Here is a 27,667-nt window from a genome sequence, read left to right as displayed (position 1 = left end):
TCACAAGAATATATGCGGACAGTCTGACCAGTTTTGTTTAGCTTTACAGTCCCAATATTTACCGTTAAACTGGTGAATTAAGTTTCCTGTTATCGGATCTTTATCCTTTTTAAACCATGTTGCCTGATACTGTGGAAAATCACGACCTAGAAAATAAAATGTTCTCAATAATAGGCTGTTTCTTGTTTTAAGCACTATTTGGAGGTTGGGGTTTCTCTTGGAGTTATTCCCTCGTAGCTACAGGCTTGAAAATCCCTTGAGAGTTGGAAATGAAAAATAGTGAACTTTCACTGCTGCCCAAAATTGAATTGAAAAGTAGGATGTAAAACTCCATTTCTTTTCATTAGGGTAAATGTTAAAAGGCTTTTGATATGATCCACAACCCTACCTTCATTAGCTGCTTTCTCAGCCTCCTGTTCACGTTTCCTCCTCGTAGCACGTTGTTTTTCTTCTATTAATAATTTACAGTTGTTTGACTCATCCCATTTACCTTCCTCCATTAATCTCTGATCAGGTCGTAATCTAGAATCAGTTGGAGCCACACCATCTTCTGGTTCGTTTAATTCTATAGCCAGCTGGGTGAAATTATAACATTTATCTGCTCCTGGCCTAAAATGAAATCACATTGAGTATATCAAAAACACTTCCTTGGTTACGTCAAAAAATGGTCATCATGGGTTTTAATTTTATATGATGTGTAAAAGTCTGGTGATCTTAAATATGTCGTCTTTTCTCATTTTTCTAGTCGAACCTGCTGTACAAGAATACATGTTATACAGGTACGATTGCTTGCCAGACTGTTCGACCACGGACCAGCTGGTACAGAAGACTCTAGTAAACACAAGTTATCATCCTTCTAAAATATTTTTTTTTCCTTTCTTTTCTGTTTTAAATAAAGAGAAGGCCAAAATACTCTTCAGATCTATACCAAATAACAGACTTACGGCAGAGGTCTACATTTCCACATAACTTTGTGAGGACCTGTTTCAAACACTGGTTTGCCTTTATTAGATTCTTCAACATGTAAAATCTGGGCTCCTTCCATCTGATTGTCCCAGGTACCAGTTAAAACCCAGCGTGGTTTATTGGTTATATCAGTTATTACTCCAGTTACCTACAAAGAGTTATTGACAGGGATATCAAGGATAGGATATGACAGAGTACTGATGATCTTTTCATCTTTGACAGCTGCAACTGGTTTTCCTCTGTCAGTGATGCAACTGACATGGTTCCAGTACTTGGGACTATAACCTTCATCATGTTAATTGGATCTTTAAAAGTGTAATCATTGAACACTGCATGTCAGTCTTCATTATCTCAATATTAGAGTGGGACATTATTACTTTCCTGTTGAGTTTATTGACAATTCTAAGCACTTTCTTTCATCTGACCTTTAGAAATATATTAAAGAGAAGGCATTTTTTTTTGCACATGAAATTCAAAGAATGGTAATTACGAACCTTTCTAGGAGTCTCTCTAGAGAAATAACTATAAGCTGAATATTTGAGATGACATTTATCACCATTTTTATGATTAGTTATATCCATCTCACCATGGTTATCTACCCATAGTTTACCAACTATTATATTATGTACAGTAGTTGTCACTTTACGCCATGTATAGTGGTTACCAGATTTATGAAAGACTAAATGAGCTATCCCTAAAATAATATAAACATTGCTTATAAACTACTAATAGAATGAGAATGCTTAATATATCAGTATATCAAATATTCTGTCTGTTATCAAGACATTATTCTAATTCTAATTCTAGTTTATGGCATACTTTAGATACATGTCATGTTTTGGATATAAGTCATTAAAACTATCCGTTTGTTATTGGGACATTTATTCCAATTGACTGTAGATATTATGTTTCAGATATAAAGGCATCATCAGGACAGCTGGTGCGGAAATTAGCATTTGAAACTCATTATACACAGAGGTGAGCTTATTGAAGACTTTAGAGGGCATCAGTATGAAGGCCCTCCATTCAAATCTAGTTGACAAGGCTGTAAAAATTTTAAAGAAATAGCATTGGGTAGTTTACTGATTGAATTGAGATTGGGAATTGATGGTCTGTCGAAATATAAAGACTGGTTTACCTAAGGGAATAATCTGTAAATATTTTCCACGAAATTTACTTGTCATGGTAAACTCTTGCCAACATGTCCAACCTTTACCTTCTGTATGCATGGCTAATGCTGGTGGATGATGCGAGACCTACAAAAAAAAGTCCAAATTCAAATATTCTGTAAATCATTCAGAATTCTATTTTTTATGTGTAACTTAACAAGCTTGGAGAAGATCTAGAGAGAGACAGGTTTAACATATTTTTGTTTTCAAGACAGGAATTAAGTACTGTGAATGATATTTTTCAAGATTAACTTGAAGGTAATAATAGATGCACTATATTTGCACTATAATCAAATCACATTACTATAAGATAAACAAGTTACAACCAACACTCAACATTCACTATTATTGTGCAAATAAAAAAATTTCTTGTCAAAAGCAGCCTATTCATGTATAAAATTAGCCATGGCTTGTCATGAAGTTGATTGCAATATGTGTATATATAACAAGTATTAATAACTTCACTAACCTGCTCAGCAATATTTCTCCAACCCAAATCATCAGTTCTATCACATTCATAAGTTTCTCCTAACAATGGATTAAAGGGTTTACCGGTCCTTTGAAGCGTAGTCGAGAATGCTGATATTGTAAATGCTGCTACCCACGCCAACTGTTCAGCAGAATCATCACATTTAGCAGCTTTGTGCAGACAATCTGCATATTCAAACTCTTCTGTGATTCGTTGCAACATGGATAAAGGCTCACTGAAGTTAACCTGAAAGCAGATAAAGGATATACATACAGACATCTTTCAAAATGCAAATTTAAGGCATGGTCTTTTTAGATGAAGAAACCCTTCCTGACCAGTTACAAGGTTAGTTATTACTGAATACTGATTATTTGATTGCCAACAATCTACCCCACTAAATACCATGTAGAAATACCATCAAGACAAAATGACTATTAAATATATTTTTCAAAAAGCTGAATAAAGAAGATTATTATTTTATATTCAACAAAGCTTCATTTTCTATTATAAAAGGTGTAATGAAACAAGTATTGTTAAGCAATCGACTGTTTGTTGCTATCATCAAGTCAAGTCTCAAGAGAAATGTCTTCAGTTTAAAGTGAGCGTATTTGCTGATTTTCTGGGTATATTTTGAAATATCTATATAATTGTTAAACTAATGGTAATGGAAAATCAAGGATGATTTTGCAATTGCATGATCTTGACCTATATAGTAGTGGCGGGTGTCACACGTGAAGCAGACCATGCTTACACTGTTCGCAATGAGTCCATTACTATATAATTATTACTCCTGATTTTGTCATACTTTGGACAGGAATGTGGGTAAATGGAAATATTTTGATTGAACAGACATTTGTTTTCAAAAATTGATAAATGTTTACAAAAGAAAGAAATGACTTCATAAAAAATTCTTTTAAAAGCCAGCACATACTTCCACTTTAATCCAAAGTGTCAAGTCTTTTATTCTTCACAATAGAAATTTGTTCACTTACCGGCATTGGAATTTTTGATAACTCCTTTCCAATACAATTCTTCATAATGCTCCATAAATTAAGACTATAATTTGGACGATCTGGTATCTTTTTACGACGGACTCGTTTATTAGACGTTTCACCACTAGCATTCAGTGATTCAGATGTCAGCTGACGAACTTTAAGTTTATCCTGACTGGCTTGACGTTTATGTTCTGATTTAACATTTTCTTTCTGAAAAACACAAAGATAATAAAATGAATACTAAAATGGATCCAGACAAGAAACAAGGAGAAGTTAGTATAAAAATAGCACACAATATTCACTTTCTGTTGGTTTTCTGTGATAATTCTTGACACAATAACAATTAAAACTGTCCCTCAGCACATTCTAGAGACTATACAAAAGTTTACATATTAAGGAAAATGTCAATAACCAAAGCAAAATATAAATATCATGTCCATATTCCTATAAACCCTAAACATAATAATGAAGACATTGTTCAATGTAGTATATTAAATCAACTTGATATTGACATATTCCAACCTCACAGAACAGCATTTTCATGAAGAAGTATTCAAAGAGTTCAATAACACATTATTTACAGACCATTATAGCATCCATATATAGACTAGGTTTCAGTCAACACTGATTCAATGAACACAATGAGTTGATATTAAGCAATAAGAACTCCTATTTCTGTGTATTTGGTTTAAGGCTAAGTCAGAGTCTGTAATCATCTTATCAAACATATCAAGAGAATTAACCCAACTTCAACCAGTTTAGGATTACACTGATCAATATTCAGGTGCTTGTTTAAACCTGACATATTATTCTATCCTATGAAGGGTTAACATTTTATGTGTTCCGCTGTCAATATTTTTTGAATTGTTTTGTAATTGTTTCATTTCCAAACTGAGTAGAAACACGCTGATCTGTTAAAACTATAATATAGTTAGTCATATTATGTGGGTTTGAAGTAATAAACACATAAATTTCCTTCACAATGCTCAAATCTGTAATTGTCAGTGCTTTTTAATAACCAGATTGCTTTGTCAAATAGTGAAAACAAAAACACAAAACTCAACCAAACTCAGTATCATTTCAGTCATTAAATATCAAATATACCAAACAAACATTGCTATGTTGATAAAAGATCCATTAGCAGAAAGGCATCAATTGTTCCAGAAAAGTATTGCACTTCAGACACCCAACGCAATAAAGCTTAAATTCAAGTCATTATTTTGGCTTTGGACTCAAAAGCTTATAATACTATTCTGATGTCGTGTATTGAAGTTGATTTGCATACACAATTGTCAAGAGCTCAATGTTAATCATGACAACTAGTTTTGGACTCACTGAGGTTAAAAAGATGGTAATATTCATCTATCATAACTATCAGTGTCAAGGTTTATTTCTGTCTTAATTCCTGTTTGATCTCTTATGATTCAAGACTTCAAGTGTCTGTTACCAATATGGAAACCTTGATTATAACTTTGAAGAATACCATAAAATGTTTGTGAATACTTTTGGCACAATTCAGAAATGCTTTCTATCCTATATTCAAAAATTTCCATGTCAATGAAAATGTCTCCTTTCTGTAGAATGCTGATAACAAATGTATGAATATGGCTGACATTTCAAAATTACTGCATATATTTGATATTTCAGACTAACTGGATATAACTTGCATTTCATAATGACTTGAATAAATGACAAATGATTAAATATAATTGACAATTCGAGCTGACTGATTATACTGATAACTGACATTTCAAACTGAGTGAAAATAACTGACTGACATTTCAAACTGAGTGAAAATGACTGGCTGACATTTCTAACTGAGTGAAAATAACTGACTGATATTTCAAACTGAGTGAAAATAACTGACTGATATTTCAAACTGGGTGAAAATGACTGACTGACATTTCAAACTGAGTGAAAATGACTGACTGACATTTCAAACTGAGTGAAAATAACTGACTGATATTTGAAACTGAGTGAAAATAACTGACATTTCAAACTGAGTGAAAATGACTGACTGATATTTCAAACTGAGTGAAAATGACTGACTGATATTTCAAACTGAGTGAAAATGACTGACTGACATTTCAAACTGAGTGAAAATAACTGACTGATATTTGAAACTGAGTAAAAATAACTGACTGATATTTGAAACTGAGTAAAAATGACGGACTGACATTTCAAACTGAGTGAAAATAACTGACTGACATTTCAAACTGAGTGAAAATGACTGACTGATATTCCAAACTAAGTGAAAATGACTGACTGATATTCCAAACTGAGTGAAAATGACTGACTGATACTTCAAACTGAGTGAAAATGACTGACTGATATTTCAAACTGAGTGAAAATAACTGACTGACATTTCAAACTGAGTGAAAATAACTGACTGATATTTCAAACTGAGTGAAAATGACAGACTGACATTTCAAACTGAGTGAAAATGACTGACTGACATTTCAAACTGAGTGAAAATAACTGACTGACATTTCAAACTGAGTGAAAATGACTGACTGACATTTCAAACTGAATGAAAATAACTGACTGATATTTCAAACTGAGTGAAAATGACTGACTGACACTTCAAACTGAGTGAAAATAACTGACTGACATTTCAAACTGAGTGAAAATAACTGACTGATATTCCAAACTGAGTGAAAATGACTGACTGATATTCCAAACTGAGTGAAAATGACTGACTGATACTTCAAACTGAGTGAAAATGACTGGCCGACATTACAAACTGGGTGAAAATAACTGACTGATATTTCAAACTGAGTGAAAATGACTGGCCGACATTTCAAACTAAGTGAAAATGACTGACTGACATTTCAAACTGAGTGAAAATGACTGACTGATATTTAAAACTGAGTGAAAATGACTGGCCGACATTACAAACTGAGTGAAAATAACTGGCTGACTTTTCAAACTGAGTGACATTAGAAAACTCTGAAAAACCTAGATCCTCATGGCAATGCTACTAGGATTCTCCTTGCAACCAATGTTTAATCTACGACAGCTGTCATGGTGGTTACTTGACTTCTGACCATGGTTTTGTGATTAAGTTTAAAGCATATTCACTACATTTCAACTTCAAACAAATAGTGATGAAAACAAATAAAGAATCCTACATTTCTGCTTTAGTTTCGACTAATGGGCAATGTCATGTGCAACAAGTGACAGTTTGTCAGGACAGTAAGTTGTGTTGGCCTATTGCTTTCCTACTTTTGAGGGATCTTTGATGAAAACAGTCGTAAACATCAAGGGCTGCTGTTTATCTGAGAAACTAGATGTTTTTCCAAGTCAGTTTTCTATGTCATTAGATTTTAGTGTCCAATCCTTCACCAATCATCATTAATAATTTCATCAATAGTAAAACTGGTATGATCATCACAATATAAAATTGACCAGTTGAAGTTGAGATTAGTAATCTACCTGACACCAGGTGTAATAAGCTGTTGATTAATTTCCCTGGCCTTGGTAATTAGTATTAGTAGCTACTAAATGAAAATAAATATAAGTAATACTATTATCAGTACTTAAAGCAGTAACTAATCAACCCTTGCTAATTAGCAAATTAATAGTCAATTCTTCATACAACACTACAAATCAAATATTTTCACCATTTGTAAGAATATTCATATATAAATTTCATAATGAAAAGATGGCATTTCCTGTATGGGCAATTGCAACCTTTGAGTTAAAAAAAAAGAGTAAACTTAGGATGTCCATTCAGACATGACAGGCAAATCACCTTTCCTGTCAAATCTATATTAATATTCCTAACCATATGAAAGTTCTATTTTTTTTTTTGTAATCTACACATTGGTTTGAATTAGGAGCTAATATGATAAAGTTCAGCTATTTTTCATTCAGTTCACTGAAATCATATTAGCTGCAAATTGATAGATTGTCTCTAGATAATTTCAATTCTATTTTAAGCAGGGTTTGCTATTAGCACCAATAATACTTTCAGGAATGTTATTCTTCAATACAGTGTACATAAAACAAAAGTTTAAATAAAATTCCAACATAGGAAATATGAAAAATAGCCAATGTATAAAATGAACAATTTTTATAAATTTTTGCATGCATATGATAACCAAATTAAATTTGGCATAATGAAGCTTATAATATATTTTCAATTTAGCACATCTACATGTATGGCACAAACCTTAAAAAATCTGCCGTTTCAAAAATAAGAATTTAGATCCCTTGGTTATATCACAAAAACTTCAAAGTAATATTGAACAAACATTACCTGGTTTCTTTTAGGTGAGTTAGTTTTGGCAGTAAAGACACAAGCTTCTGATATTGGTATTTCAGATTCGGATTCACTAGATACTTCATTGGTAAAACTTTCCATACTAAAATCACTATCAGTTCTTCTAGGGTGAAAAATATAGAATTATTAACCAGTCATAATTATACTGTTAGTCATGGTTATACCAGTACTACTAGACAAAAATATCAGTATCGTCATAACGAGTTGGCAATTATAATTTTTCTGTATTGTGATTCACAATGAACAGAGAGCAGACAGTAACCTTTGCATTGTATCATGTCATTAATATTTGTCAAGTGAGGATGGTGTTATCCCAATGTTCTTGAACTATTCAATATTGGTGCTGGCATGATATATATTGTATATTGAGACATCTCATTCCATAAAAAGTTTAGAATGGAATTAAATTTTTCTCACTGACTTGACTGAAATTATTAGCAACTATTTATAAGAGAGTGGATGTTTTCTACTCCTATTACATTACCAAATATCATAGTTATAAAGGTATAGATTAATAAATATTGTAACTTTGAAGATAACGTGTTAAATTTTATACCATTAGCCCATATCATACTATGGCATAATTGGTGATATTCAGCACTATTCCATATGGCTGATGGTAATCAGTAAACAACTCTTAATCTGAACTTTAGATTTCCATGTGTTTCATGATAATTACAGTGCATGGTACAAGTTCCAGATATCTATATTCATGATTTTTGCACCAAGACTCTTGATTCTGGTCAAAAAATTCAGAACTCACCTGTGAAGTTTTTCTGGTTTTGGTGGAAGCGCCACTTTAAACTCATCCTCCACTTGGTGATCCAATGCATCAAAAAAATCCTCATCATCTGAAGGGTTGGAACCTGAAAACAATGTCAAATATCATATTTATTTCTTTTGTTAATTGTTCAATGGGAAAACTAGTGGATACAAAACATGAAATGTGTCTATTGCTACTGTTAAACGATAAATTCTGACAAATTCAAATGATGTTGGTTATTATCATTCGTATGATAGATCTAAATATAACACTTTCAAAATGAAATTCTACTTCATTTATGATATAAACCTTATTCACGCTTCGTTTTTGAGAGGTTCATAACACAAATTAATAAGATGGCAACGTCATATGATATGAACGAATAGCCAATTTGATGTCATAAAACACTCGCTAAACAGCAAGATAATGGGATTGAAACTGCCCTTTCTCGAAAATTTGTGAAGGTTCAATTCAAAATTTAATCATGTAAAATATGAATAGTTTCGAGTTATTGAGATTGGAGAAGAAGGCTTTGCTTTAAGACGTCAAGGTGGCCATTTTATGCAGTGACATAACAATATCTTTTCAAGGTTTGCATTAGGAGCCTCATTCTTGATTTAATATGGCCCACGCTATTGGTTAAATATGAACTTGATTTTTGTCAGTAAGATATATCAATTTGTTTCCATTAATTATGTATATTATGCAGACATTGGAATCATTCTAATAAGTGTTACAGGTAGCTTATAATAATTCAATTCTTTCAAGAGAATTATTCAGTTGCACTTGGAAGAAATTAAATGAAGATAGATTAACACTTAAAATATTAGAGAGTTTACTAGACATTGACATTTTCCCAAACTTGATCTGTTCATTTTAAAAATTATATTAACAATTCAATCTGTCTCTAACATTATAACATTTGTCACTTCTTAAAGTTAACATCATAAAATTCATCATTTCTTCAGGTTTTAAGAGAGTTTTATTGATTTTTATAGCAAAATAATGGAAAAATATATGATTTCAAATAACAATTATTACTAAAAATCCATTATAAATCTAGATTATATTGTCTTACAAATTGAGTTTCCTTTTTTTTTTAATATCATTTTTCTCATTTATTACACAACTACTAATAAAAGTTACAAATTTTATTTCCATCCTTATAATATTACTTTTGACTCAAAAAGCATACAGCCATTATCGAAGCATTTTGTGATCGACAAATACTCCCTTTCCATAACAGCCTAGGTTCAATACAAGTTTTTTTTGTCTTCTTATTTTCAGCTAACAAATTATTCAACCAAGCACAAATTGCTTTAAAGTTTTAGCAATAAATCACGCTACGTGTCTTATTTTGTCAGTCACTATTTTTTTTTTAAAATCGTGGTTCTTTGAAGGAATTGTCACTAGTTATAATGAATTGATATTAAAGATAAATACTAAGAGAAGTTAATTATACCACCCGGTATCCATACAATGTGTTTTTCTAGACTTATTTATAGATCAAACATTGTACATGAAATAGGTGACGCATTCTGCTGCCGTTGCCGAGTTGGTTGCTCATGAAATATGGGTCAAAGTGAAGAATTCATAAAGAAAATCGAAATAAACCAATTTTAATTATTTTGTAGAATATCTGAGGAAACATCTAAGACATAAAAATAAAATTCGTTTTTTTAACTTTGACGAAATTCGGTGTTCAATCCTTATATCCACGAAAATAGGTTACACCACTGTACCTTATAGGTCAAAATGTTTCCGTTTTTGTCTTTTATATTTGAATTTAATTTGAACAAAATAAATTAGTGAATCAAAGCTAATTTGATTATAAAATACAGGTAATAATTTTAGAGTGTTCTCTAAAAATATGGTCTGACATTAAAAATTGTGTAAGAATTCTTGTATAGTTAGCAAATTAAATGAATACCCAGATCAATTCAACACACAATTTTCACAATACATTGATCTAATGCATATAGATTAAATTACCCATAAAGATAACAGATGATGATATTAATTTCTTAAATGTGTTTTAAGAACTATCTTAAATCCAAGAATCTATCACAGACAACTCTATCCCACTAAAAACAATTTTTAAAGAAATCAATCCGTAGAATACACTTAACATATCTTTTACCTTTGATTCACATTTTCAGATCCTTAAAATAATTCATTGTTCCAAATCAGAAAATTATATCCGATCCTGAGAAAAGCCCAGGAGTAAATGAAACCAGTCAACATGTGTATACAGACTGTTGTTACTTTATCCTATAATCTATTTATAGCATCATGAGTCACTAGATCTATAGAACTATTTTTGATCGGTGCCGTTGGTTGGAATCAGTCAGTTAGTCAGTCAGTGTGCTAGAGTCTCTGACAGGTTGTCTATGATTTAATTAATAGAAGCACTAATTAAATTTCATGATGTAATAGAGTATTAAAGTGATAATAGAATTATCTCAGGTTCGTTGGCCATAAGAGTAACATCTGACATTAAACAAGAACAATAAGATCATTCTGTAGACTTCCTTTCATTGTAAAGGTTACTTATCAATTATGAATTTTCATAATCCACTGGGGTATAAATAATACCAAATGTATTGAAATATATTGAAATATATTGAGTTTTAAAAGATTATGAAGAAGTATGCAATGACAGAAAAAATATGATCAAATATCATTTCAATATTTACGACCTTTTAAACCACTTACAAAATACAAAAAGAATAGTTTGAAAAACGTTTTTTTTCTCTGTGTTACGTTTATCAAGAAGAAGTGTGCAATGAGGGAAAAGGTCAGTAATTTATCATTTCAATACTTCTTCCTATTTCTGTTTTCATCCTATTTATATCTTCTTAAGTCCCCAATTTTTCCCCGAATCCATGTCAAATAGATGTCAGGATAAGACATGAGAATTTATTGTTTGTTTACTGACTGTTTATTTATATAGATTAGTTGTCACATAAACAGTAGCCCAAAATTTGCCCAGAACACTGTAAGTCATAAATATCAGTGTTAAAAGATTGTTCAATATCAATCTTGGATTTTGTTGTGTGGAAACAAAATGTTTTAAGCAGGTGGCAATGATATCCCTGAGCTAATGGACAAAAGGGCCATTTGTACTTACCAGAATTATGATTATTATTTCCCCCATGTAAGGACTTGCGTGCTTTATTTTCTAAGGACACCTGATCCTTGGCTAACTGTTCCACCATTTCCTCTAGCTTCAGTCTTTGGTCGTGTTCATGTTGCAACATTCTCTGCCAGCGACGACCATTTGTCTGGGCTAGGTCGTAGAACTCAGAACAGGCCTGAAATATACATAAAGACAGATAAATTAAGTCTAACATATTATATTAAGTACCAATGTGTAAATGGAAAGTTCTCTATAAGTGATTCTTGAAATGGAATCAAGTCATTTTCTTCACTTGGACGGTAACTGTCTTCTCATACTTGTCAGTAAATTCAATTTTACCCATTATCTATATGTAGGTTGAAATATAAAATAGTACTGAAAGTTTTGGGATTGACAAATATTTACACATGGGCACATATATCATTTTGAAAGTGTATTTCTAAACTTTGATATATTTTAGTTGATATTTCTGGAAGGGAAGAATATGTCTATCAATGTATTAATTATGGTTAATCTTAGTCTTTGTTCATCAGTGGAAGTACCTGGTGTTACAAATATACAACAGAATCCCTGTATAATTCAATAAATCTGTACAACCAAGTAATTTTGAAACATGCTTAAAAGTTTTTTCCAACAACTATTTAGTTTAATGGATATATCGTGTTATATAGAGATTCTATTCTTTAGTCATAGCACTTATTGACAATGTTTTGAGACTTTAAATTTTATGTTCATTCTAAGAGGTCGTATTACTTTAAGCCAAATCTAACCTGTTTGTAATTTGATCATATTGATTAGAAATGTAAGTCAATTTTTAACTTTTTAGAAGAAATGGAATTAGTTTTTATGACTGGAGAACTGGAATTTCACAAAAGTAATAACATCAAGTCTGTAAATATTTTATTTTAGAAATAACTTTAACTGTATTAAATGTCAAATAACTCTAATTCATTTATAAATCTAATATGAACATGCTATTAAATCAATACCTCCATTTATATTTCATATTGTATTTGAGTTGAAATAATTCTAACATTTATCATGTATTTCATAAAATTAATTAATTTACTAAGATAAAATCATACAGACCTTTCGACAATAGCACCAAATTACATAGAGCATTATAATTTGTGTATGCATAAAAACTCAATTGAAATACTGACAGTCAATTAAAACAGTCATGAATATTCATTGTGAATTTAAGGACCACTGAGGTGCAAATAAACTGCTTGAATTTATTAGAAGTAGACAGTTTCTTACCTTTTCACAAATTAATGTCATAATAAAACAGTCTCAAGATATCATCAATTACATAAAGTAGCGCAAGTCATGAAAAACTAAACTGAACAAGACATATCAGGATATGAACAAAATAACCTTATTTAAAGTCATTCAAACTTAACTGAAAAAAATTATTGCGATATGAACAAAATTGAACAAGACAAGTTTACATAAAGTCTTGATGAACATAACTGAACAAGATGTACCAAATTGAATATAAGGTTTTATTTAATAAGTTAAATTGAATCAAATGATCAAGATATATCCATATGGATAGAATGAAACAAAATAAGCTTATATCAAGTCACGATGCACCATAAAAAAAATTAAGGCTATGATGCACCACACTGAACAAGATAACCAACAAGGCAATACCATGTCACTTTAATAACATTAATCAAGTCTCAAGACAAACCACGTAAACACGATATATCCATGAAACAAAATTAAACAAGGCAAGCTTATACCAAGTCATAATGTACCACAATGTCACGATATAGCCATGACAAACTAGGCTGAACAAGATATCCAGATTTAAACAAAACTGACCAAGATCAGGCTAAAATATAAACTTGTGATAAACAAAATGACAAAATCAAACATAACCAGGCTATGGATTATGAGACATAGTCTATAATAAACTAGAGAAAGGTGACAATGAAATCATAACACATACTACCTAACTGGAATCAATACGACAAACAGATGTTACTCAAGTTAGTTTTAAAATAACATAACTAGGCTTCCTACTGACAATTTATCAAATAACATTTCATCCAAAAATATTACCCTCAAATTAATCAATCTCAAAAAAATCTGATAATAGTTCAACAATATAGGTAATATATTTTATGTGGGCGTATAAAAATTTGAGAGAACAGGAGTGAATTCTGAATACATGATGAATCTATATCCAAAAAAACTATATAGAATACTTTTATTACATTTCCATAATCTGTCTCAATGCAAAAATATGATATACATATATGCAAGTAGAAATATTAAAGGGAGTACCTTTCTACATCAAAAATATGATAGAAAATAAGGTATCCTGTGTATTTAATAAATAGCCAGGTATTGAAGCGATCCAGTTAAATGACAACCAAATCAACAGCACAGCTACACACCTATTTAATATCCTAGCACAATGATAAACAGACCTAACATTGTTCATGTTACATTGTCTAAATTTTACCCTATTCATGTCACTGTATATTTATTCAGTCTCAATTCACATTCAATTTCTGAATTTACTGTTTATTTAGTATGTCATGTTAGACATGTCATGAATTTTTATCAGATTAGTCAATTTACAATTTCTTCTACTTCAACTTCTGTTTCTAGATCAAATATTGTAAACTTCATTCATTTTTATAAATTTAAAGGAGCTAATCTCATGCTAGTAGTGTATCAAATCTGAATATTCATTCTACAATTATGGCAGTTAGCTGTGAAAATTCTTGATATGCTAACTGATCATTCTAATTGAACAGGATTCTAATGTCCCTGACCAACAGTTGTTCAAAAACCCAATCAAACTTTAGATGTCAGTCAAAACTTATTCTTGCACGAACAATTTTGAAAATGTTAAAATTATGTGAACAACACTATATCATCAATTTAAATTGATCAAAATTTATCTGTATATAACAAAAAACAAAAGGGAATATATCATTGTATAACACACTTCATCATTAACAATGTACATAACTTTTCAACAAAATTTACACCTCTGTTGAAAGTTATGAAACATGTTAGATATACTTAAAGTAATAGATAATATATCCCCTTGTGTTTTTTGTCATATGTGCTCTCCACTTTTAAATGTTGTTGTCTGATAAGTTAGACAATTCTAACAATCATAAGTCTTATATATAGAGTGACAGTGCTGTGGTGTAAAAATGGTTGAAAATACTTCTTTCTGATTTTCCATCTTAAGCTATCAGTGTTTGTGTGAAAATCATATATCAGAATATAGAATGCACTTACAAAGTGTCTATTATAATCAAGATTGAACTTTAAGAGTTTATCTAGAGCACTAATCTATATTATACTGTGAAAAACAGTATGATGGTTATCTGAGTACAAAATTCTCATCAGTTAACTCCCTTTAGCAGATTTTCCCTTACCATCCATCACATAAATAGTTAAAGGAAGTGATTGTTTCAATTCTCTTCCGATGTCCTATTAGTTTTACTCTTCATTCACAATTAATTAAGATCAGTGGCTCCAACACTTATAGTCTTGGGATTCATAGAAAATAAGGTCAAATAGATTAGTTACAGAAGCACCTTCACTATCCGTTCGACCAATCATACCTTAGTTTCAGAAACAGGATTTTTTATTCTTTATTCAGGGTGTAGGTTTATATGCTATACATACTTCAGGGTCAGGACACATGGGAAAGAAAACTCTGACAGTTCTCAACCAAACAACATTTCTATATAATTTAAATTTCCATTTAAAACTAGTAGACTATATTCTAACTACCAGCTTTGATTCAAAAAAAGGATTGGTCTAAACTCACTAAAAGTTAGGTACAATTCAATAACAATATTGTTTGTTACATCTGGTGATGTCATACCATCCACCTCCCATTATGGTCAGTCATGGTCCCCTAGTCAACTATAATTAAGATTTTTAAATAATGCTAATAAATTTTATCTTTTTGAATCCCACACAATTTGTGAACCACATTTTCACAAATGGAAAATTTATTTTTTTATATCAATTAATCATAAACCATGATTTTAGATCTAAGATACTGATTTGTACCTAGCAATGAAAATGAAAATTAGACCAAAAATATGAAAAGTCCTGCTCTGTTTCATTATAAATCAATTTTCAAAGTTTTCAGGTGGGATTTTTTCCAGTAACGACAAAATGAGGGGCATAACTCATTTGTGTAATTGTACTTGCTGGGTCATTGATTCGCAAGTCATTTGGGATAAATGTGAATATTATTCAATGTAAAAATTGTTGATTTTTTTTTTATTCTTGCTCTGAAAACTATCAAAGCTGTTTGGCACTATGACAGCAACTCAACATAGGGAAAAAAAAGAAACTAAATTCGGTACTTCCAATTTTGCGTCTGGTTATTCAAACATTTTACCGGAAAATATTGTTTGAAGGAATATAATTGGTAGAGACGTAAATTGTCTCCCAATCAAAAATAATGACGAGAATATGGGATTGTGACAGCAACGGCTAGATGATCATTATCATTGTCCCGTTGCAAAAGGAACATCGATAGTGGCGTACTTTAAGGCTTCATGTTTGGTCAGAACTTTATGGAGTAGTGAAGGACATAACATGTATGGAGAAATGAATAGAAATTATGGGAGAACTGACTAGTCATATTGTATATATACCTCAAACTATCTTTACAATATCAAGCTATTACGCAGCCCAGGTATTCTGTCTTATACCTTGACTGCAATAGCCACCATCTTGTATTACAGAAGTTTGTAAATATGCAGCAATTTGATTGGATTGTATGCTAGTGAATATACATCCAGATTCCATGACAGAGAGTCTGTAAACAATAAGCCATAATCTTTACATTCTGTCTGTAAAGAGCTATGATTGACTGTATTTACTGGCATACAATCCAATTAAATTGATGCATTCTGTGATTCAAGAAAGATAATTATTGCAGTCACGCTGTAACTATAAGAAGTTTGTAATAGTTTGACTTTGTGAAGATGACCTCTATCAGACTGTAAACAACTTTCAAGTTATTGTTTTATTAAGGTTCAAATATATCTATGATCAACTTGAACACAAAACAAAGTTCAACCTTGATAACTGTAAAATATGATAACCAATATACAAAAAAGAGGACAAAAAAGGTTGCATTAACATATTGTCACCCATCTTGAGACCTAAAAATTTTGATGAAAAATGACAATGTCATATGAATAGATATAGAACTGTTATAACTCAGGATAGGTAACAGATTATACTGGGATTTTGTTATATAGTTATAACACCAGGTAAGTCCACTGATAAATACATACTCTTGTTAAAATTTTATGATCTCTCTTAAGATTAGAAAACATTTCAACTACACTAACGTAAACAATGCACCATTATTGCCTCATCATGAGACTAAGAAAGACATAACCACTAGCATTTGATAAATGATCATCGAATGTCACAAATAACTTTGATACTAAAATTTGAAAACATTCATTTACCTCCACAGTTTGTGACATGATGTCACTGTTTTAAGTAACTAGAACTCTAACATCTCACTCCCTATTCACATTAAAACTTCAACCTAACTGAACCATATCACAATCACTACTTATTGATGAGATGATTCAGGGTCAAAGGTCAGTGACAATCAGTTAATCCAGGTCAAAATACTATAAATAACCTGGGTTTAAACTGTTATAAGTCTCATATCAGTTATATAAGTAATACCTACTGATCTATTGTCACCAATACGTAATTATCAAAGAGAGTTATTTATATATCAAGGGCGGATAAGGCTTTGTAATTTCACATAACAAAGTATTTTTAGGTCGGTAGATTTTAATTTGTTTTTGGGTGATAAAGAAGTACATGTTGCATGAAGATATTATACACTGTCTTAAACCAGTAATAAAGTTGACAAGAAATGTGCCTATATGGCCAGCCCTGTTGTTAGGGTGGGGTCCACAGGGGTTGGGCCCACCATGTGACAATTTAGCCCCTTCTTCAGGTCAGCAGAGATAGATAATCTGCAGTGTCTTTGTATGAAATCAAAAAGATGAACCAATTCACTCCAGACAATTGGGCTGTGGTCATGTGAACTCTTTTGATGTCACCTTTTATTTGGTATCTGCTGGATGACCCCAAGTTCTTCAACCTATTTTACTTTGTTTCCATGTGCAAATTCAAAAACTTTATATTATATGGAATCCACAACAATTATTACTGTGAATATCAGTAGCGTTTCTAGAAAACATCAAGTGAGGGGCCACAAAATTTTCCAGGTGGCCCACAGGTCATCCTTTCACGATGAGAAATGATAAAAAAATTGAAAGTTGGGTGTGGGGGGCCAGCCTCTTTTCCTAGCCTCCCTGTAGAAACGCCACTGTGAATGATGATGACAGAATATGGCTCGGAACACATATGCTTATTAAAATGACAAAAGGCTACTTACATTGATCATGGCATTGGAAGTAATACGAAATAATGTAGCTCGTTCATTGACAGCTTTCACTTTATTATGTGCATCTGTAGGGGACTCAAGTTGCTCTAGTTCTGATAGAGTTTTCTGTAGAGCGGAACCATGTTTAGCTATTAGATCATTACAGGTGTTTAAATCTTCTAATTTACTGTTTAAAGTTCTCAGGGATTTCTGAAGTTCATTTTTATCAGGTTGAGGCTCTTCTTCATCACTTTCTACAATTATAGAAAAATGTTGTTAATTATTGTTATTGTATTTATCATAAACATGAGTGCTAATTTAGCACCTGTTTTTTTTACCAACTGGAGTTTTGAATATTGAGATTGTTTTAGTGGATAATAAGTAAACATTCCTCAAAATATTACTAAGAAATATGAAATGACCTTAAGGTAGGCCAGAAAGTTCCATTTCTGCATTGCTGCTTGTAACAATAAATGTCAACATGCAGTTCAAGGGGCATAACTCAATAATAAGCTTAAGGCCGGACCCATTTATTTTCTTGTTTTTACAGATTTTTTCTGGAAAAGTCCTTAGGTGAAGTTTAGTTTAGTAAATATTTCAGCGTTTATGTTTAAGTGACTACAACAATGGGCCTACAATCTTCCGGACTAAAATAAATTGTTATCCAATGCCCTAAAATAGATCAGTTTCCTGTGTCTTGTGTTGAAATTAGTTTACATGTTTATCATGTTCGCCACAAAAGAAAAGTACACTCTAAATATGAATATCTTTTAATTCATAACACAAACTCTTTTTTATCACATCAACAATAGATAATTTGCTATCCCAAATACTAATGATAGCTACAAAATGTGCTTCAACAGTAAAATAATTCCTTTGAAACAGATTAAAACAGTTTATAATGAAGCTATATTTACCTATGTTTTGAATACAGTTATGATATGGGGTTTATTATTTGTATAATTTTTTAATATTACATGGAGCTTTATTTCATACAAGTCAGGCATTATCAAAACATAATTCATCTATTGTTCACACTTATCTTAAAATCATTTCTGATCAATTTAGTTTATAAAATTGATGAAATGACAAAAATCAATATTAAACTAATTAAGATTCAACAATTTATTTTGGTGATACATCCTAGTATAAGTAATATATTTAAATGATTCTGTTTTTTGATATAATATATAGACATAATGGATGAGGACTGAAATAGGTCAGTTGTCTGAAAATCCCTCAGCGTAACAAGTTTCAGGTTCTGTTATAATATTTCTTATTTTGAGACAGATGTTAAATTATAATATCGCAGTACACATAGGTCATTAATACAATACCTAAAGGCATTATGCTAGGAATATATGACATATTTCTCTAATAATGGATATCAATTCCATACAATAATAAAACATGAAAGTAAACATCAAGTTACCTCCCATGATTGGGTTGGGTTATTCAAAAGAATCAATAAATGACAAATTGCATGATAAATGAAGTTTAAGTAGTCATTTTCTAATATATGTTGCTAGGCAACCAGATATAACCCTGTGTAAATTTACATGATATTGTCCAATAAATACTTATTGTTTGTCCAAATACTATCACTAACATTCTATTCAACAATTCTATTGTAGATCAAATTTACAACAACAAAACAAACTGTTTATATAAACTGATCATAAATGAATTAGGTGATGATAGCTAACACTTTTTCAACATCACCAAACAGTAGGCACTGTTAAACAGTTTCATGGATTCAGTAACTTTAAGACCTTACAATTTTCATATGTAGTCTTTTGAATGTAAATTAATCATTAATTTGTCATTAATTTACAGGAAAAAATGTTTACCAAGAAACTTCTAAATTCTATTTTTGACAACAACAAAAATATTGAAACCATAATTTTCTGTTTTGCACTGTTGTGTTGAAATGTTCAATGGCTTCAAGTGAGATATATTAAGAGTGGCAATTCAATTTTTGTATTTCATCAAGAAAAATTGATTAGTTGTGGGTAAAGCTATATGACCAGCCTATATCATTACAAAGTGTCTGCATCAATGCCATTTCTATTATCCAATGTAGACAGTTCACTTATAAAAATAATGAATTTTCTTATAATAACTAGCTAAAATATCAACCCGCAAATTCTAAAAATATTCTGCTGATAGAACGAATTCATGTTACAACCGATCTTGTCTGTTTGAACACAATAATAAGTAAGAGGCCTAGTCTGCCAAAAACACCATCTACTGTTGTTTTAAGACTGAGTTTTAAGAAACGATCTGTTATGCAATCACTTTGTGACCTTTAAAGAAAAATCTAGACTGTCATTGTCCATTGATTTGATTTAATTTCATTCTTTGACTGTAGAATTGATTTTTCAGGTTTCATTATCATTAAAGCTTAATATTGCTAGTGTAATAGTTGTTGGCCGTGTCATTTGAAATAGTCTGCATAGATGTTGAATTGTGTTCTTCAATTATCAAATGGAATAGAAATGTGGGTAATCATTTTTAAAGGAATTTAGTCTTTTAAATGCATTGGCGTTGAGAAGATTTTCAATATCCTCTTGTCAATTTAGAAATGTCCATTTACACTAACGATCATCAGAATGTGGGGAAAAAAATTAAATAGTAATTTGGCACTGTTGTTGCTTTTCTAGTAAAAAATTAGCTCCATTGTACAAAGCATGGCACAGATTGGGTATAGAACAACAGCATGAAATCCTTCTTCATTTATTTAATTTGAATAACCTTCTTTTTTTAAAAAATATATTGGCATTAAGAAGGATCTCAATGTCTTCAAGTTTGTTTAAAACGGCTAGATATAGATAATGTGTCATAAGACAGTGGGGAAAAAGACTGTTTACATCATTACACAAAGCATGGTTTGCCAGTGTTTCCAATTAGATGCAGAATAATAGAATGAAATCATTACTCTTTTACGTACCAACTTCTTGGATTCTAATAGCTTCAGATTTAGCCAATTCTAATGCTGTTAGCCATTTTTGTCTTTCAACTTCTGATACAGCTTTCAAATAAAAACTTTGAGCTCCACCATTGGAGATGACAAATGTACAGGAATCTTCAGTGTGTATTACAGCATTAGCTAAATTGATTGTTCCTCGACAAGTGTGGGCCATTTCTGCTTGATTTCTGAAAGTAAAATTGATTTTAATCAAGGATAAATCTAATAAGGTATATTGTAAACCAAATTAATAAAACATATTATTTATTAATGAACTCTGTTTTCAAATTAGGAAAACACCTATTTCAATTCTTTCAATATCTTTGATTACCACTGTTACTCAATTAACTAATTACTCTAGTAAAGTTTTCACAGAATTTACAATTTTCCCTTTATTTTGTGTCATTTATATCTTTGGATATGATTCAAATGATGCAATTACAAAAGGCACCTAAATTTGGATTTATCTAATTATGTCAAATTATTCAATTTTGCATTTTAGAATATCAACATGTAATCTGTGTTCATGCTAGACGTATTTTAAAAAAAAAAAAAAAATTATTACACACTAAAAACAGTAAGAAAAGCCAAAAGAACCTAGTTAACTATATTTTAGTTATGAATTTTATTGTTACTATATTAAATAAGGTAAGTAGTGTGTTATAAATTGATGAATAGAGAATTTTTCTTGAATTTAAACAAGATTGAAAATGACAATTGCCTCTCTATTCAAGAAAATATTCAAAATAACTTTTGAAAATATCAACGATCACTTAAAGATGGGTTCTCTTATTTTCATTTATTTATATACCATATTTAATTATTGGACGACTAATATATGATCTAATGATTTTGGAAAAATACCAACGCCTTAATTAACCCGTAATAAGCTAATTGGAAAATATTACAGATGAATTTTCTGACAATTGACCACAATAGAATGATCAATTGATTTTTTCTACAATTATATAGTCTGTACAGCCATGGACATTTATGATTATTTCCAGCAACAGGAAAGATTAAATTTCATTTTGAACAATTATAATAGATTAATTAAAATCAGTTTTAACTTTCCATATCCCCTTCCAAATATATGTGGCTATTAACGTTAAAGTGTGGCCAATAAATACATTTGAGTTTTTAGCATTTCCTTAGTTCAGAATACATGGATAATTTGCTTGATTTAAAGTGTGGAAAGCCATCTTTAATAATTAAAACATTTATGAATAATTAAATCTACGCCTTAAATACTAGACCAAAATGTCTATATCATTTATACATAAATTACACAAATAAAGTTCAGTATCTAGAAATTACGCATTAATATATATGACAGCAAAGAAATAAGCTTTGAGTATGACATCAGTAACACTGATTGGGTGCTAAATAAATATTCAAATTATTATAGATCTGATAATTGAACAACCATTCTATATAATGAGAAGAATTGATCTGTTTGATAATGAACTAGGCTAGCTGATATAAACCACCAGATAATAATTATATAATCTCAATCTTTCTAATCTATACCATCTGTTCATTCTCAATAACTCACTAGGAATTCTCTATCTTAGTTCAATATAGAACATTCCAATATGCAATGCTATCATATTCTATTCAAATCACAAGTGTTAACATTCCTTTCTATAGTTCAACATTATTCTTAGAATTTGTTGAAATATAACTGCATCTATATTAATAATAAATGTCAAATAATACACTGACTAGGCTATTATGAGGTACTATAGCACAGTCGGTTAAAGCGTTGGTTCTTTACATGATGTCATATTTGTTATGTTACAAATGGTGGCTGTGGGTTCTGATCTCAGTTAGCATGTGAAAGTTATAAGAATAAATCATCTTCACTAATAATTCCACCTGACTCAGCTGTAAATGGGTACAGATAATCAGGGAGAAATTAATTTCAAGAGGTTTGTCCAAGTACCAGCTTGTAAAAAAATCCTTAATTGTGAACTTAAGTTGTTATCCTTGTAAAATAAAGTTCTTTCTTTTTATTGTTGAAAGCCACGTCATACTCCTAACGAACAAGTGTATCTTTTTATCAATTATCATCTGAATCTTTTGACCAAACAAGAGTTTATATATAGTTCTAACAGCCGGACATCAGGTATTCTATACTTTATAGTGAAATGTTGGCACTATTTATCAAGTACCAGTACTCGGAGTTTCTTGGCACAGATAATAAAATAATCTGATTCTATTAATGAAAACCTTGGGTAAAGTTAACATCTGCATATGATTGCTAATTTTCTATAGCTTAGTATATAAATTTTTCAAGGAACTCTATTTATCAACTTTTTTTTTAATTGCAACTAACAAGGAAACAGTCATTCAAGTTATTGCATATACCAGATGATAACAACTCAAATTCAACTTTGTTTTAATCTGAACTTGTTTACAACACTTGTAAACCCAAATGACCAGAATGTGATATTTGAACTATCAAACCAGTGCCGGTGACAGTTTCATTGGGTACAAATAATTGGCAGGCTGACTTAATGGGGTTGAGGTTCCAACCATGGAAGATTCCAACCTTACCCTGGTCTGAAATCTCTGAATTTGAGAAATATAAGCTTAATTGATTTGGTGCTTTCTGACACATTTTTTAAGACAACAACATAAGTTACAGAAATAATAATTTGAAATTTTTAAAACTGAAGTGGGGATTAAACTATACTCCCACTAGTGCTGCGACAATTTGGCTGCCATTAAATAATGTGTTATGTTGTGCCATTATATCTATTAAGGCTTGTTGTTGATATTTAAATTTCACTTTTTATTTTCAACTTTCAGCACTAGTATAATAAAAAAAATCAATATTTTCTGAATGAGTTGAAATTGAATTTATGATTAGTCTATTTATGAAGAATATTGTCATGTATGTGCTCTAGGCCATAAGGAATAATGTAAAGTAATATTTTCTACTGTATTAAAGATAAAAATAATATCTAGATCAAAATTTCACAATAATTTATCAGAAATGATAATCAAAGATAGGCTACTTTGAAGATTTAGATAAGCCATTTTGAAGATCTTTGACTCTTATATTTACTTTCATTTAAATTACCGTACTTAAAATATTAAAACTGTTACCAGCTCATGTACTTAGAGCCTATTTCATCTTGCCTCTAGCACCACATCAAGAGCTTAAATTCGCTATGCTGTCAAGCTAAAAGCTTCAATGCTTAAAATAAAATAATTGACATATATCTCCACTGTTTTGTATCTGATCTGCTCTAACAATTTCTAGACTATTATCATGGCACTACATTTATTACATTGTTAAAACATTTTTTAAGAAAACACTATTAAAGGAATAATATTACATTCTATTTGAAGATTAGAACTAATTTTAACTTCCTTTAAAGAAATCAGTACTGAAGAAGTATTAATTGAATTATTGAAAAGTCATTTAAGGAATTATTGCAGTCATAGAGTGACACTTTGCCTAATAAAGTTAAAACAATCAATTTTTACGAATTAAGATACTAATTCTAGTAAACAAAATAAAATAATTAAATACAAAGCTTGACTGGTGATGCATACTTCACACATGACCTTGTGTTTTTAAACTAAAAATTCATAACACTTTTTTTTATGTGAAGAAATTGAAAATAATTACACCCCACCCACATATCTTCTCTTCTAGAATTATCTGAATATCTGACTACATTATTTTTGATTGATCTCCAATGAACATTGGAATCAATGTCAATAATGACTATCTTTTCTAAACCTGTCAACAGAGTATTGCCATTCCATAGCATAAACTCACTTGATAGTTTCGATATACATACCTATAATAAGATAGCAGACCATTCTGCAGAACAAACCATCTTTTTTGGTAGCCCTTTAAATAATTTGTCCATTTATACAGAAATCCCTTGTAATGGGACATACGTTGTTTGCCGTCTGCCATTTCCTCAGCAGTTTTGTCAACACCTATAACCAATTGTTGTAGTTATTTTCCTACAATTTATAAATTAAACTCCATTTATTTGTAAACATGAGAACAATTTCTGAAAATGTCCGAAGTCCACGTCACGCACAAATAATGATATTCTGTAACTTCCGTTTGATACAAAACAAAATGTAGTTCCTCTTTATTTGCATGTATTTCTCATTCTTTTCAACTTGGAGTTGGTCGATTCTATGTCTATAACATTTTATTTCTATCCAAGATTCTCCACAGTAAAGAAAGTTTCACTGAATTGCAAATATAACAGCAGTTAGACGCGGATGAATTAGAAAAATAATGACCAAGGTCAAGGGCACCTGTCAGAATAATTGCTGGCGGATTTTGTAGTTTATAATCATAAGGCAATGGGTCACTGAATTAAAGTTAGTAGCTTACACACACCACAATCACTTCATATTCAAACAAGCACATATTCTTCCCAAAAAATCCTTGGTCCCAGTGCCACTTCCAGCCAGGACAGGACAGGTTAACAGGCAATCTCAAAACACTCCTTCCCTTCCTTCAGTCCTTTATTTGGCATTGCACCTATTCTAATTCAAAATTTGTAGGATTATGCGCTCGACATAGATTCATTTGTGTATACTTGATTACTAGTACTAAGCCTTTATCAGAACCTCGGAAGTATAGCTGTTGTGTGGCAAAAATTTGATAGAGAAGATTGATATGCTAACTAAGCACATCTACACTGTACACTATCCCTGTAATAAAACCAGATTGGGTTTCTCCAACATGTAGCACAGATTAAATAAAGATATTCATTAAAAGTTTAATTTGTGAAGTCAAATTCTGCTGTAAGTCTATGCCTAACAGTGTCTGATTAATATCTTGGTGAGGTAAAACGATAGATTAGCTGAATAGGCCTAGTGATATGTGTGATATATTGCAAAAAAGATACCAAGTTCATAAATTTTATAACAAAACTAAAGCTCGGAATCATATTTTTCAGAATATATAATTGTCTTGTTGTTTAACGTTTCGGCTAACAGCCTTCTCCAGAAACACTTAAGTAGTTTATGATCAGGACAATATATTTTTAATTGTTTATCTGGAAATTTGTGAAATAATTTCATATTTTTCAGTTTGAAGATGACAACAGGAAGTGAGGTATTGAGATACCAGTTGTGTAGTAAGAATGTTCTGGCGCCAGATGAGACAGAGCTGTATGAGTTAACACAGTTAGCAGGCGTTGTTACAGATCCTCAAGTTTTCAAGTATGTCATGCTTGTGCTATTCAATATATATTCAACTCGGCTTCACCTGTCAGTGATATAGATAGAAGAGGATGACATGGAAAAGTGTCTAGTCTTTTGAATGGGACAATCAACTTATGTGGCCATGTGTACTCCTGGCTGTGACATTGGAAATTGAAAAACTTCCCTCATTACACATTGTTTGATGTGACTCATCTCCATTTGCCAAATTACTTCTAGAAAAGTAAGACATAAAAAACTTCATTTCATTTCAATTATTCAGATTTTTTTTGTGCATATGAAATTGATTGAACACATCATGGCAGAATAATACCAATTTGTAACAGCTACTTTTTCTGTATTTTACATTTCTTTCTTTTCAGAATTATACTAGATTTATTAAAATTAAATGTAGCTCCTGCAGCCATTTTGCACATGATCAAATCTATGAGTGGGCCAACCAGACGGACAAAAACGGCTTCAGGCAAACCTCAAGCAGCCAAACCAGAATCTTCAAACATTCCTTCTCACAAACATAGACAACCCCCTGCCAGATCTAGAGATGTAAGAAAATGAGCTTCAACTAGGACTCACCTGTGCATTTGAAATTAAATGGATTTATGTGACTCGATGACAATACTGTAATTATAATTGAGGGATGATGTGTTACTGCTTTTCTCAACTTTCCAAAAATTCACATAGATAAAAAGTGTTTTTTTAGTTATACATGCATGTGTGTTCATTAAAAGACTATTTTAAAATAAATTTTTTTTTTTTAATAATCAGCTTTGTTCATCTTTCAATTTTTACTCATTGGTTGTGAGATACACAATCGTTATCAGAGCTTATCTATGAAAATTACTTTTAAAAGATCCATTTTAATGCTTTGATCTAAATGCAATAAAGCCAGTGCTACATATCGTGGGTGACCGCTTAAAACCTCGTATATACCATATTTTTGGTAATGTTCGAAAGCTCATAAAGTGCAGATCTTGTGATCAAAACCTCGTAATTTTAACTTGATTGTAAATAACCCAAAAACCACTAATTAAATAACACGTAAATAAACGGTCAGATTTAAAACCTCCTCAAATATAATATTATACGAGGTTCAATGTTCCTTTTTCTGCAGATGAAAACGAAAAACCTTGTTAAATATAATATACGAGTTACTGGTTCGGTATATATGTTATATGAGGTTTAAATTTTCAAAGAATGAAAACCATGTATAGCGGGAAAAAAAATAATAAAAAAGACTTTAACAAAATACTCGTACAAATAGTTTTTTTGCGTTTTTCTTGA

At 30.9% G+C, this 27,667-nt stretch overlaps 2 protein-coding genes across 2 annotated transcripts; one reads left to right on the top strand and one right to left on the bottom strand.

Annotated features, from left to right (window-relative positions):
* LOTGIDRAFT_209029 (hypothetical protein) lies at positions 1–25,094 on the bottom strand (the record flags this gene model as incomplete). The annotated part of the gene is made up of 13 exons (XM_009053455.1): positions 1–146; positions 389–609; positions 945–1,114; positions 1,461–1,660; positions 2,105–2,222; positions 2,605–2,850; positions 3,597–3,767; positions 7,861–7,987; positions 8,648–8,750; positions 11,778–11,961; positions 18,220–18,461; positions 21,158–21,363; positions 24,994–25,094. 13 exons carry the CDS (start codon positions 25,092–25,094, stop codon positions 1–3), a joined length of 2,235 nt encoding a protein of 744 aa, XP_009051703.1.
* Positions 25,095–25,491: 397 nt separating this feature from the next.
* LOTGIDRAFT_209027 (hypothetical protein) lies at positions 25,492–27,601 on the top strand. The gene is made up of 4 exons (XM_009053454.1): positions 25,492–25,537; positions 26,255–26,386; positions 26,749–27,081; positions 27,149–27,601. The coding sequence occupies exons 2-3, from the start codon at positions 26,262–26,264 to the stop codon at positions 26,939–26,941; spliced, it is 318 nt and encodes a 105-aa protein (XP_009051702.1). The 5' UTR covers positions 25,492–25,537; positions 26,255–26,261; the 3' UTR covers positions 26,942–27,081; positions 27,149–27,601.
* Positions 27,602–27,667: the final 66 nt, after the last annotated feature.

Source organism: Lottia gigantea (genome assembly GCF_000327385.1).
Source record: "Lottia gigantea unplaced genomic scaffold LOTGIsca_2, whole genome shotgun sequence".
In the NCBI taxonomy this organism is placed as follows: Eukaryota; Metazoa; Mollusca; class Gastropoda; family Lottiidae; genus Lottia; species Lottia gigantea.
The sequence above is the reverse complement of the archived record's forward strand: the minus strand, read 5'-3'. Positions and strand labels throughout refer to the sequence as shown.

Coding starts and splice junctions, on each gene's coding strand:
- LOTGIDRAFT_209027 (XM_009053454.1), top strand. CDS start 26,262: ATGACAACAGGAAGTGAGGTATTGAGATACCAGTTGTGTAGTAAGAAT. Junction 26,387..26,748: donor ACAGATCCTCAAGTTTTCAA/GTATGTCATGCT, acceptor CTTTCTTTTCAG/AATTATACTAGATTTATTAA.